The sequence below is a fragment of the Carlito syrichta genome, unplaced genomic scaffold (genome assembly GCF_000164805.1).
Source record: "Carlito syrichta isolate Samal-C Ts95f unplaced genomic scaffold, Tarsius_syrichta-2.0.1 Scaffold308699, whole genome shotgun sequence".
Lineage (NCBI taxonomy): Eukaryota > Metazoa > Chordata > Mammalia > Primates > Tarsiidae > Carlito > Carlito syrichta.
This window is the reverse complement of record NW_007252795.1, coordinates 496,002-510,577: the sequence shown is the minus strand read 5'-3', so window position 1 is coordinate 510,577 and position 14,576 is coordinate 496,002. Positions and strand designations below refer to the sequence as shown.

The following is a 14,576-nucleotide window of genomic DNA, read 5'->3' as shown; positions in this document are numbered from 1 at the left end:
GTCCAAGTTCTGTGGAACCACTATGGGCACTGGGTACTACTACTTCTCTGCTAGTAGGTTATTCTCACTAACAAACTTTGCTGCCATCAGCACCATGTGTGTCAGTAGTTTGTGTGACCATGCATCTTATACTATAGTTGGTGCCCAACAAAGTCCTGATGTCATGACTTTCTAAAAAGGGAGGACCTGGAGTGACGGAATTTCTTCTTGGGGGCAGTGGCAATTCACTTAGCAGAGTTAGGATGGTCTCAGTAGCTGTGCTTGAGGAGAATGGCAGAAGCCCTGAACTGGTAAACTGAAGAGGGTGACTAGCGGTGATAAAGTAGCCAGAAATTTAGTTCTATTCCTTTTTATCAGCTTAGAAATTTTCATGAATCCTATGAGGGAGTGTGAACTAGAAAGGGAGATGGTAGCCTCTCTGGAAGGAAAGGTAGGACAAACTCCCACTGACTTTCTGTTATAAGAGGCAACCGGTCTCTCTACATGTGAAGCTAATTATTGTGTAGCATGGTATTCAGAAGCCTGAGTGGAGTGCAGTTTACAGAATAAGAGTTAGGCTCGCCATAGACACCCTATCATAAGAGGAAGGCTGGCAGAGGCTCTGCTTGCTCATTTGCATGACAAAGAGACAACAGTGGTATTAAATAAAGCTGAGTAAGGGGAAACACCCACCACCTGGCTAAAGAATGCGCACTCTGGGTTGACTAAATATACTAGGGCAGGTATTGCCACCCTGCTCATAAACGGGATGCTTGGTGATATTGGTCATACATATTACCATTGGGGTTATTTTCCTGAACTCATGAATGTGAACTGGACTAGATCCACAGAGGATGTAGCTATTTTGAGACAACTGGCTGTGTTCGTGCAATTATAAGGAAACCCAGGGTTTGAGAAGAGAAGTCCTGACAACACATTCTTGGTGCAGAGAATGTTAGATGACCGAATCAGGGAAGGTTCTCCTAAGTAGCCAATGGCTTTTTACTTTATTCCTTTATCTGGGAGGCAATGTTGGAAATGAAATAGTTCTTTTAGGTCATACAATCCTTATCTCGGAGAGGAAATGGAAAGAGAGAGTCTAATAAGCGGCTCAGGTTTCTGCCCAAAATAAAAAGAAGGAACAAAAGAAAGAGAAGATAGATGGACAAGACTTGTTATCTTCTAACGGTGAGGTACATTATTTGTTTTGGAATTTCTCTGGCTATATGATGTCTCCTCAGCACTGTCAACAAACACCGATCACATCATTTAAAATCTAATTGATTACTATTCCTGATGGGAAGGCATACATCTAGGGAGTTATATCAAAGTTCAGGGGCTAGACTGAGAAGGAATAAACCTTGAGTTTTAGCTTAAGGGCCAAGAGTGGTCTCCTCTTTCCCTCTTCTCCAAGACCCATCAGCAAACCAGCTCAGCCACTAAGTTGGTTTGCAGAGGAACAGCAGGGTCTTTAGCTGATGTTGACCTCTTCCTACGGTCCTTGGTATGTAGACCTTGGCCTTCTGTATACATATTCCCTAGTGCTGTTCCTAGGCCCAGAGGTCCTTTGATATATATGTTGTTTATTAGAGAAATGAAGAGTTTTCCACCTCTTCTTGGATGAACCTAGAAATACAGAGTGGTATATGAAGGCAGAGTTTTCTTGGAGTGGTCTTCTTGCTTGTCTAGTCTACAAATGGATAAGGTGCACCTCTATGGTAGCACTATAGGGGCTCAGGAGATCTTGTGTGCTCTGATACTTCTCTGCTCTTAAGTTACCATCACTAATAAACATCATTGTTATTTGTATCATATGTATTGCTTGTGGTGTGTGTTACTTGCATCTTTTACAACCTGAATTTAACTAATATTTTTCTTTGATGGTAATCTAAGGTCTGATATTTCTTCTCTATGCAATATTGATGATAACTGTAGGGATTTTTAAAAACTTGTACATGCAGTGTTAAATATAGCCTTACTTTATTAAGAACGCATTGTGCTTTTAGGAACAATTTAAAGTGATAAATAAGAGAATGGGAATAATGGATATTGCTAATACTGAATTAACTTTCAGCATCTCTTTATTTAGGGAAGTTTCTACCAGTCTGATACTTATTCTTCCTCATTAGCCTTGCCTCTCAGACGTAGTACATGCTCATAGTCTCACTTGTATGCTCTCATTCTTTGTCTTCATATACATGGTCTCTTTCCAATTAGATTGTAAACTCTTTGTGGATGGGGCAGGTTAATTGATTCTTTTGCATTTCCACAGCACTAGTACAAGCACAAAACAGGTGCAAATAAACACTTGCTGATTAAATTATGAGTCCTCCTCCCAGTTAATTAGCTGTAAGATAAAGAGAAGGAATCTACATCTGTTATTATTTATAAGTTCACAGTACTTAGAATATAGTAGATGCACATCCATTAATGAAATAATGAAAACTTTATGAGAAATAAACTAAGTAAAAAAATCATTCCTGCTTCCCTGTTCTGCGATGACCACAAATAATAGTATAAAATATAAATCTACATTATGATTGACATTCACAAGTGATTTACAAGTGATATTTATACAATACTTGGTAGCTCTTTTAGATTTATTATTTGACATGATCCTTATAACAACTACATTATTTATACAGAATGTATTAATTCCTCTTTTGTAGAGAGGAAAATCAGGGTCCAGAGAGGTTAAGTGGTAGGGCCTGAATGGAAGTAGAGGTCTAATATGTACGAATTCAATCAATGCTATTTAATTTGAGAGGACTAAAATAAAAATAAATAACTGGCTTGTGTAAGCTATGCTTATAAACCTTATAAAGACATTAAATTATTTATTTACTTGTTTAAAGTATTTTAAGTGCCTATGGCATGGAAAGTACTATTCTTACCCCTTCTTATTCCAATCCAGTGTGAACTTTGCTCCCAGATTATTTATTTTGATATAGTCCCCCTTCCTAAATTAGTCTCTGCTCTCAAAGAGCTCATGGTCTAGTGGCAGAGATGGTCATGTATATAAAAAAGTACGACAAAATATTAAGGCTATCTAATGTTTCTGTGCTTGGATACCTTTGATGGCTCTGCGCATACTCTCTGACTGCAGAGTTCTAGCATTCATTAGAGTTGCCTCTGGGGCCACTCCAAATTGAAATACAAGTATATAGGACAGAGTTCTATTTGGAAAGGTTAGGGATTTCCCCCAAATAGACCAGTCAGAACAATTCTGATATTGAAATTCTGCATAAAATTTTCATTTAAAAAGGTTGACTCCATTGCTAAAAACAAAGTTGTGAAACAACTGCTTTATTCATAATTTCTATTTGCGTTAGCTATGTGATAAATCAATACCTTCTCTCCATTGGACTAAACCTCCTGCAGTGCCTAGGAATGCCTAATACATAGTGGTATTTAAAAAAAATGTGTTGAAGCCAGGCTCGGTGGCTCAACCTGTAATCCCAGCACTTTGGTAGGCTGAGGTGAGTGGACTGCCTGAGCCTGCGGGTTCAAGACCTGTCTGGGCAACTTGGCAAGACCTCATCTCTACAATAAATAAAAAATTAGCTGGGCATGGTAGCGCATGGCTGTAATTCCAGCTACCTGGAAGGCTGAGGTGGAAGGATCGCCAGAGCCCAGCAGGTTGAGGCTGTGGTGGCCGGGAGCTTGCCACTGCACTCCAGTCTGGGTGACAGTGAGACTCCAACCCAAGGGGAAAAAAAATGTGTTGAAAGAAATTTTTGCCTCTGTGTACCACCATGGGTCAAAAGTTACATCCTGAAATCTGTAAGCACTTGTAAGTACTGCAATAACTCTTTTTAAAAAAAAAAAATTGGGGTCTCACTAATACCACCCAGGCTTGAGTGCAGTGGCACAATCACAGTTCACTGCAGCCTTGACCTCCTGGTCTCAGGCAATCCCTCTGCTTCAGCCACCCAAGTGGCTGGGACTATGGACATGTGCCACCATGCCTGGCTAATATTTTCAAATTTTCATAGAGTTATGGTCTTGCTATGTTGTCCAGGCTGGTCTCAAACTCCTGGGCTCAAACGATCCTCTCACCTCAGCCTTCCAAAGTGCTGGGATTACAGGTGTAAGTCACTGTGCCCAGCCTAAAATAACACTTTTGTCTTCATTAGACTTTAGACACTTGGGAATGTCCAGATATAGAGCTCTGAAAAATTCAGTTTAAGAAGGTTTGCTGAGCATATGAATGTACAATGTATTGTGCTAGTTAATGTAACAGAACTGAAGCCAGCAAAAGAATAGTCTAAAGGTAGAATGTCAAGAATTGGTAGTAACACAAAATTCAAGAAAAAAAGAAGTCTAAAGGAAAAGAAAGTGATCACAAATTTCAAATGTGAACAAGATTTGAAAAGGAATGATGAGTGTGATAAAGATCTTAGATTTAAGCAAGTTACTCCCACAGATACTGTCAGGATGTTATAAAAGTTAAAGAATAAACCATTTGTTGGAAAGTTTGACAACGAGAAAAAAGAGAGATGGAGCAGCTATAAAAGGTTAATACAGGTGGAGATATTTGCCCATTAGATAAGGAAAAGAATAGCTTATGAATGATGTCATAAAGAGTAGCAAAATAAAAATCAAGAGTAAGGAGGAAATATTTGTCAGTCAAGGGGACATTATGAGCTCAAAAGGAATGAGAATCAAGGTTTTAGAATGTTTATCAATAAAGCAAACTTGATTATGGAGCACAAAACATACTGAAAAAGTAATAGAATTTTTAAAAATATAATTTTTAATTTAATATTTTGTAATAGATTAATAGTTCCTACCTTCACCACTCTCCATGCCTTCTACAAAAATCCCCCCACATTGGGGAAGAATCCAGTACCGGCGTCTGTAACGATCCTGGCCGAACATCATCGAACGTAATGAGTGAGAAGCGTCAAAGAGCTTCCTTCTGTACTGACTCTGTTGCTGTTAAAAAATGGTACATATAATTAAATTTTGTATATTAAAACTTTAAAAATTAATATATAAGTGACTTTATACTTGTTACATCTTTAGAGCAAATAAATTTCACTACTAGGAAAATACCACAAAAGGGCTAAATATTACATGCCTGACTTCAATTTCAGTAACACTTATAAAAAGATAAGTTTCATTTATTGAGTTGGAGTCTCACTCTGTTGCCCAGGTTGGAATGCAGTGACACGCTTATGGTCACTGCAGTCTTGATCGCCTGGGTTCAGGTGATCCTTCCACCTCAGTCTTCCAAGTAGCTGGAACTACAGGTGTATGCTACTATGCCTGGCTAATTTTTTTATTTATTGCAAAGACAAGGTCTCACCAAGTTGCCCAGGCTGGTCACGAACCCCTGGGCTCAGGTAATCCTCTTGCCTTGGCCTCCCAAAGTGCTGGGATTATGGGCTTGAGTTACTGCGCTTGGCCCGATAAGTTTTATTTTATCAGGTATCTTATAGTAAAACATGTCTTATATATGACAATAAAAATGTGCTTACATATTTTATTGAGCCAAAGCAAACTGGCTCAATTCTACTGATTACAGTATACAACAAATTGCATATATATATACACATATGCATATATATATGTAACTGATGAAATTTGTATTTGTCTATTTTTATACTCATGCTGTAAACCTAGATAATACATGACTCAGTTCTGGGATAGATCTGTGATGAATCTAATGTTGACACAATATACAGGCATCTCATAACACTTTAAACTCAATTTTTTCCTACAAAAAGCTTATTTTAAATTTCACTAATGGCTGGGCATGGTGCCTTATGCCTGTAAATCCCAGCACTTTGGGAGGCTGAGATAGGAGGATGGGATGGCTTGAGGTCAGACTGGGCAATACAGTGAGATCCGGTCTCTACAAAAATAAATAAATCAAATTAATTAGCTAGGTGTGATGGCTCATGCCTGTAGTCACAACTATTCAAGAGGTTGAGGTAAGAGGGTTGCTTGCTTGACACAAGTTTGAAGCTACAGTGAGCTATGAATTCCAGTTTGAGGCTATAGTGTCACTGAACTCCAGCCTGTGCAATGAAGTAAGACTCTCTTAAAAAAAAAAAATCTAGCCGGGCTTGGTGGCGCAGCCTGTAATCCCAGCACTTTGGGAGGCTGAGGTGAGTGGATTGCCTGAGCCCGTGGGTTTGAGACCCGCCTGGGCAACTTGGCGAGACCTCATCTCTACAATAAATCAAAAAATTAGCCAGGCGTGGTAGCGTGCGCCTGTAGTTCCAGCTACTTGGAAGGCTGAGGCGGAAGGATTGCCGGAGTCCAGCAGGTCGAGGCTGAGGTGGCCGGGAGCAGCCACTGCACTCCAGTCTGGGCAATAGAGTGAGACTCCCACTCAAAAAAAAAAAAAAAAAAAAAAAAAAAGAAATCCAACTGCTGGGAAGGGAGTGGGGAAGCGGGATTGGCAGTAGTGGAATCTGCCTGGGGAAGGGGGGTGGGCACACATAATCAACAAGGGCAACTGCATAATGAACATTTGTATATCTAACCCTGAAGTGTACCCCACGTCTTAAAATAAAAAATAATTAAAAAAAAATTCCCTAATGCTACTGAAATTTAGTTTTGAATAGGTACATAAATACATACAGTTTATACATCTAATGCAATTAAAATAAAAAAATACAAATGCAAAATTAAACCTAAGATGCTGAAACTATTACCATGAAATTCAGCTGAGTTTTTTGAATTAATTCCAAGAAACAAAACCATGCCTTTATTGATACTTTGTATTTTTATGAAGAGTTAAAGAATACAGAACTTTTTTTTCATAGCTTCTGATTAAGTTCAATATCATGTCTTAAGAGGCAGGCTTTTACTCTTAGAATTAAAGATTTAAAGTTTAATAGAGAGACTGTTTCTAGAGATCTTTATTAATCACTACAAGTTTGTTTTTACTTAGCAGTCAGAAAAACTAATACCCATACAGTGCAGATTTTGAAACATTGCAAAAAAGATGTAGACATGAATCTGAAAAGTGCTTACTTTACTCAGTTTTTCAATCTGTTTTTCTAGCTCTTCAACACTTGCTGTTTGGTCACCTTCATCCTATACATAAGAAAATATAGTATCATTTATTTGTCTTTAAGACTTATTTATTCAATCAATCAGCAAGTATTTAACAAAAGTATTCTATATGCAAGGTACCAGGAGAAGCACTGTGGAAATGAGTAAGATGTAGTTCTTTTCTATAAACTGTCTGGTAAGGAGACATATAAAACATTACATTAAAAATAAAACAGCAGAAAGCTGTAAGAGAGGTAGAGATTAAAAGCCATGGAGTTCAGGGCAGGATAAGATTACTTCTAATGGTCATCTATACCAAGAAGGGATATAGAAGATGTGATGCTTTAATTAGCAACTAAAGAATGGTTAGAAATTTATCAGAGAAAAGAGGATAGGGCATTCCATAAAGAGTTTAACATGCTCTGACATGAGAGGTGCATAAAGAGGTACTGGAAATGAGACTAAATGAATTTAGAGCTAGATTGTGAAGAGTTGCAAATGTTTGTTAATGAACAATATGATCCTTTGAGGGATGTTACACATCAGAACTATGCTTTATAACTTAATCTGGAAATAGTTGTAAGATGGTTTGGAGCAGAGAAAGCACTAAAATTGGCAAAACTAGCTAAAAGACTGCAGCAATGACTCAAGGGAAAGAGGGGATATGGACTTTACTACGGCAAAATAAATAAAAATGGAAAAAAGAGAAATAGGTATTACATGGTTAGTCACCTCAACTCATGAATATAAGGCAGGGAGAGACAAGAAAGATGCTGAAAGAAATAAATTATGATGTTAAGATTCTAAATCTAGGAGTCTAGAAAAATACTGGTGGTGGTATTAACTGGAGGAGTCATTTCTAGAGTGAAGAAGGTAAGATATATTTTGAAAATAGAGTTACTTATTTAATAAGAAGATGCAGGTATAGCTCAGATTTAACAAAATAAGAACTTTTGATGTTCACTTTCTATAAGCATTTATAAAAAGCAAAATACTACTACTCATTCACAAATATATATTTCTAGACCAGTACACCTATTTACCCAATTTTAAAAAGTGAAAAGAAGACTCCAGTAGTTTTATCATTATCTATTTTTTATCCACTCCTTATTGAAATTAAGGGAATCAAGTTACAAAGCTGTTCATTCACATTGTTTGTGCTAACAGTAACATGAATTCTATTTGGGATTAAAAGAAACCCTAAAAGATGACAGACTCAATGACCATTAAATCTTGCCTCTCAAACAGATACTTATATGTTGAATCTAAAGCGATCTTTTGATCAGCAGGGTAAATGTTTGGTAATTTGCTTATATAAAAATACAATTCAATCAATAAACATTTGAAAAAAGATATCAAATATTTGAAATAGCCATATATCTGCCAAATTAGTTGTGATTTTTAAAACTCTTCCTATGATAAAAAAGAAATAAAATGTCTACCAAAGTTTTATTTGAAGGCGTTTCAGCTAATAGCACTTATAATTTTCAGAGATAAAAATAACTTGAAGACCAGAGAGCAAAGTAGCAGCAACAAAAGCAATAAAACTAAGAACACAGACTCTATCCCTGCTACGGTACCTCAAGCAAAAAAACAAGGTTATTACATGTCCATATATGTTAGAATTTAATTGTCCACATAACCTCTTACAGGTCAGCCTATGAGGTTTTTTAAAGCTCACAGAGGTCTCAACACAAATCTAAGGATTAGGGGAAGACTTCACGTGTTGATGTGTTGAAGGAATGAAGAGTGAGGGGAAGAGAGAATCAGTTTTGAGACAAAGGACTAAGACAGCCAAGGGCAGTATCTTCCAGCTGAAAGGCATCCTAAGGGTCTCAGTGGGAAACCTCCCTGCAATTATCCTTTAAGGAATATTACCATCAATACTCTAACTATAACTTAATCAAGAGGCCAAATCAATTTTTAAAGAACTAATGTGCCTATGTTATCAATCAAGTTCATTAAGTCGTCAAAATTTTATTTATATAGGGAATTGTGTCTGCCAGTTCTTCATTATAAAGAATAACTCAAGTCATTTATATGAAATGTTAATTTTACTTATGTTCCAAAATTCTTATTATTTTTAAAACTTCTAAAATTGTTCCCTTACATTAATAACAAGATACACCTATGTCAGTAAAACCCTATATTCTATTTAACTCTATAATTCAACACTCATAAAAAGTAAAACACTACTTTAAATGACACATCTCCCCTAAGAAACATTAATAATGATTTTCAAATACTCTGTGCATAAAGAATAATACGTATGACTTGTTAATTCTCTGTAATAAAAAACAAGTCAGATGAAACAAATAATTTCTGTAAATAAATTCTATTTAGTGGGATAACTATTCAGTAGAATACACTGAAATTCCACTACAACTTTGTTAAAGCTGTTAAATTTATGAGAGTTAACACTTTAAAACAATTTATAATATTAAGTACTGAAAGGGGATACTAATTCTGTAAAAAGGTGATACATTTTGGTCAGAAAGGCTTAATTGCTGCTATGTAACCAGTTCTACTTGCCAAATGAAGCAGATTGCTTGTAAGTGGTATCTTTTATTTGAGTAATTACATTTTTCTTTTTTTTTTTTTTAATTTGGAGCTCATTCTGTCACCCAGACTGGAGTGCAGTGGCCGTTCCCAGCCATCGCAGCCTCGACCTGCTGGGCTCCGGCGATCCTTCCGCCTCAGCCTTCCAAGTAGCTGGAACTGCAGGCGCGCGCTCCCCCCCCCGGCTCATTTTTCATTTATTGTAGAGATGAGGTCTCGCCAAATTGCCCAGGTGGGTCTCGAACCTGCGGGCTCAGGCAATCCACTCACCTCAGCCTCCCAAAGGTGTGGGATTACAGGCTGAGCCACCGAGCCTGGCTTGAGTAATTACATTTCTGATACCCAAATTATATGCTTTTCATATTGTCTGTCACAGGATGAATGCATATGATCCAGTGGTTTCAAAAGTACATTATGAAATAACTTATTTGCAAGGACTCTCAATGTAGTATCATTTTTCAGATTGGTACTCTTCAAAGTAGTAAAGTAAAATTCACTGCAATGGATTCTTGGAAATAACACCAAAAGCACAAGCAATAAAGCAAAAATATGTAGACAAGTACCACTACATTAAACTAAAAAGCTTCTGCACAGAAAAGGAAATAAGAGACTGAAAAGGCAACCTATGGAGTGGAAGAAAATATCAGCAAACTATATATTTGATAATGGGTTAATACCCAAAATATGTAAGGAACTCTTGCAACTCAATACAGAAACCAGATAACTAAAATTAAAACAATGGTCACACAACCTGAATAGACATTTCTTCAGTGAAGACATACAAATGGCCAACAGGTAGATGAAGTGATGTTCAACATCACGAATCAGGGAAATGTAAATCAAAACCACAATGAGATTTACCTCACACCTGTTAGAATGGCTACTATCATATACACACACACACACACACACACACACACACACACACACACACACACACACATACAACCAGGAAAAGAGAGAGTGAAAGAGAGAAAAGGGGAAAAAAAAAGTAACAGTGAGGATACAGAGAAATGGGAACCCTTACATAAACTGTTGGCGTGAATGTAAAATGGTGCAAACCTATGGAAAACAGTGAAAATTCCTCAAAAAAAAAAATAATAATAACTACCTACAATATGATTCCAAACCCATTTCTGGGTATTTATCCAAAAGAACTGCAATCAGGATCTCAAGTATTTGTGCTCTCATGTTTATTGCTGCATTATTCACAATGGTCAATGGGTGGAAGTAACCCAAGGGTTCGAAAAGAGATGGATAAACAAAATGGAATATTATTAAGCCTTTAAAAAGGAAATACTGCCATATGCAACATAATGGGTGAACCTCAAGTCCATTATGCTAAGTCACAGAAGGTCAAATTCTACATGATTCCAATTACATGAAGGGTTAAAACTAGTCAGAGTCAAAGAGTAGAATGGTGGTTACCAGGGAGGTGGGAGAAAGGGAAAATGGGGAGTTAGTAGTCAATAGGTATAAAGTTTCAGTTATACAAGACAAGTTCTAGAGAACTGCTATATAACATCATGCCTATAGTTAACAGTACTACATTGTACTCTTACAAATTAAGAGGGTGGATCTCATGTTAAATGTTCTAACCAAAATTAAACAAACAAAAAAAGAAGTTCATTCTCATAATTTGTATCATTCTGGTTTAAAATGTAACATTGGAGAGGGACAGTTTATGACAATATTTTATACTTATGCTATTTTTATTTAAGAAAGAGAATTGAGCCGGGCTCGGTGGCTCAGCCTGTAATCCCGCGCCTTTGGGAGGCTGAGGTGAGTGGATTGCCTGAGCCCGCGGGTTCGAGACCCGCCTGGGCAGCGAGACCTCATCTCTACAATAAATCAAAAAATCAGCTGGGCGTGGTAGCGCGCGCCTGTAATTCCGGCTACTTGGAAGGCTGAGGCGGAAGGATCGCCAGAGCCCAGCAGGTTGAGGCTGCGGTGGCCGGAAGCGGCCACTGCACTCCAGTCTGGGCGACAGAGTGAGACTCCAACTCAAAAAAAAAAAAAAAAAAAGAAAGAGAATTGTGTGGTATATTATCTTACAAATTCTTTTACATTATTATCTAGATTCAGTCATAAATTTGACTCAGTTATTTAGCATTGGTCTTAACTAGATAATATTTCCAGCAATAAATTCATCCCTCTAAGCTGTGTTTATTTCTCCAGCAGTACTAAGTTGATGCAATAAAGGAAAACAGTTATTTCTAGACTTCCATAGCTAAATATACCTAGCATTAAGAGTAGAAATGGCTGTATATTGCTTTATAAGTGCCACTCTCCAGCCCTATACATATTTCCAGCAGTATTTTCTGACAAAAGGTGAACTTTAACCTTTTATACATATCCATTTCCATGGCATCTGGTAGCTTTCCCTAAACTCTCACACATACACACACATCCCCTCCACAACCTTGCCTTCTTCCCTTTTGACTGCTCTTCAAAGGTAGCTCTTTCACCCTGATTGAAGCCCCTCTAATAGCTTTAGAACCTTGTAACATTAATTATTTTATCTCTTTAATCTTAAAACCCTCTCTTCTTTTATTGACTCTTTCCTTTCAACCAAAAATCATCTCAAGTCTTTTACATTTGAAAATCCTTGGATTTTTGTTGTCCTTTATGACACTTTGATCTGAGGTATGTTGCCTGAAACTGTCATCTTCACCTCAACACTTCCTGTTGTTATCAACCAACTTATAGCCTGGTATCTGCTCTCACCCCTCCAATATAACTGTGCAGGCACTTGCTACTAATGACCTTTATGCTGCCAAATCCTATAAACACCTCCAGTTATCACACTAGACTCCTACTAATTTAACATTGTTTATCACTCCCTCCCTTTTGCAATGTCCAATTTTCTTAATATCTGCTATTATCTCATGTGTAGAAGACACTTACTATAATAGCAGGCCTGGCTGCTATACTTTGGAAGGTCTGCTTACAAGATTGGTCCTCAGCTGGCACAGGGAACTTGGCTCAGCCTCCCAAAGTGCTGGGATGACAGGCTGAGCCACCAAGCCCAGCCCATCCTAACTGTTAAGATTGGTTCACTGGACCTAAACTATTTTTGGTAACAATGTGGTTTATACTGAATACCTGCTTTTCTTCAGGGGGTCTGGAATTTTGTCGCATGGTATGCAGAGAACACCTATGTGACCAGGCTCTAACAAAGAAAACCCGGGCATAATTTATTGCCGTAAGCACAAGTATACAATGAGTTCTGTGAATCATCCTAGTGAATCACTTAACTTGAAGGTGGTCTTGGTGACTTCCTACCCATTACAGAAATCTCCTACATCTCTGATTGTGCCTTCTTGAATGTGAAATTTTATGGGCTTCTGTTAAATACTGACATTCTTTGGGGTTCCAACCTCTGTCTGCCAATCCTCCTTGTGCAACTTCATTCACCTCATGATTTTAAACTATCATCTATGTGCTAATAATTTCCAGATCTATATTTCCAAGACTGAACTCTTCTTCAGGCTTCAAGTTCCCAAATGCTGAACTTCTGCACAAGTACCTCAAACTCAACATGTATAGAATACATCTATCATCATTTCCGGTGTCCAGTGATCTGTTCCCTTCTCTACCCCTGCCCCAACTATCTATTTACTCTGCTCCTGATTTCCTTAAGTTCATGGCAACAAGAGCATGCAATTTCTCAAGTCAGATTGCTGGAAATCAATCCTATCCCTCCGTCAACCTAATCAGTCCATCTTCCATCTTCAAATCACAGCTATTCTTCCTCTTAAATATTTACTGAATCTTTTCCTCCTTCATCTCAACTACAGTGCTCTAGTTTCAACCCTCACAACTTACCTAAACTATTTCAATACCTCCTGGCCAATCTTTGCATCTCTGATCTTGCCCTAGTTTATTTCTTTTATTATTATTATTGTTTTTGAGTTGGAGTCTCACTCCATCACCCAGGCTAGAGAGCAGTGGCAAGCTCATGACCACCCTAGTGTCAACCTGCTGGGCTCCAGTAATCCTTCTGCCTCTCCTAGTAGCCAGAACTATAGGCACGTACTACCACACCTGGCTAATTTTTTAAAATTTTATTTATTGTAGAGATGAGGGCTCACCAAGTTGCCCAGGCTGATCTTGAACCCGTGGGGGGCTCAGGCAATGCACTCACCCTGGCCTCCCCAAATGCTGGGATAACAGGTTGAGCCACCAAGCCCAGCCCCTACTTTATTTCAATCTTCTCAGTCGCCAGAACGAGTCACGAATGACCACGTCATTCTCTGTTTATTATAGCCCTTCAATGGCTTCCTATCACTATAAAAATTCTGGTTCATCATTGTTGTGTATGAGACTCTCCAGTAACACTGAAGCACCTGTAATTTCTTTAAACACATTGTGGTTTCATGGTTCTGTGCCCTTGCTCATGCTATTTTCTTTTCCTTTTTTTTTTTTGAGTTGGAGTCTCTCTCTGTTGCTCAGACTGGAGTGCAGTGGCCGCTCCCGGCCACCGCAGCCTCACCTGCTGGGCTCCAGCGATCCTTCCGCCTCAGACTTCCAAGTAGCTAGAACTACAGGTGTGCGCTACCACACCCGGCTAATTTTTTGATTTATTGTCCTTGTCAAGTTGCCAAGGCGGGTCTCGAACTTGAGGGTTCAGGCAATCTACTCACCTCAGCCTCCCAAAGGCACGGGATTACAGGCTGAGCCACCAAGCCCTGCGATCATGCTATTTTCTTAGCCTAGAACATTCTTCTTAAATTTGTCCCCAGGTTAACATTCAGCCCAGTTTGTAGCCTCGGAGAAAGGATCCAGAAACTTTATTTCTCAGAAAATCTAAATGCCCTTCCTAGCACATTGTATTATAAATATCCTTATCTAAGCAGTTAACATATTACATTTTCTTTTTGCTAATCTTCCTCATTGAGACTGTAAATTGAGAAGGGGACTTTCAGTGTCTTATTCATCTTTGATTAAAAGTTTCTAGAACTAGAGAAATAATAATTGGTGTTTGAAAAAGACATCATTTTCACTAAACCTGACATCTTTAAAGA

At 38.1% G+C, this 14,576-nt stretch overlaps 1 protein-coding gene across 2 annotated transcripts in view; it reads right to left on the bottom strand.

The window, feature by feature from the left end:
- BAZ2B (bromodomain adjacent to zinc finger domain 2B) overlaps window positions 1–14,576 on the bottom strand; it is a 406,036-nt gene that overhangs the window by 31,069 nt on the left and 360,391 nt on the right. For both annotated transcript variants that reach the window (XM_021716325.1, XM_021716326.1), the window contains 2 exons: window positions 6,970–7,032; window positions 4,773–4,917 (listed from right to left, as the gene is read on the bottom strand). In XM_021716325.1, the coding sequence (XP_021572000.1) occupies window positions 4,773–4,917; window positions 6,970–7,032 (208 nt within the window). The remainder of the gene's footprint in view (window positions 1–4,772; window positions 4,918–6,969; window positions 7,033–14,576) is intronic.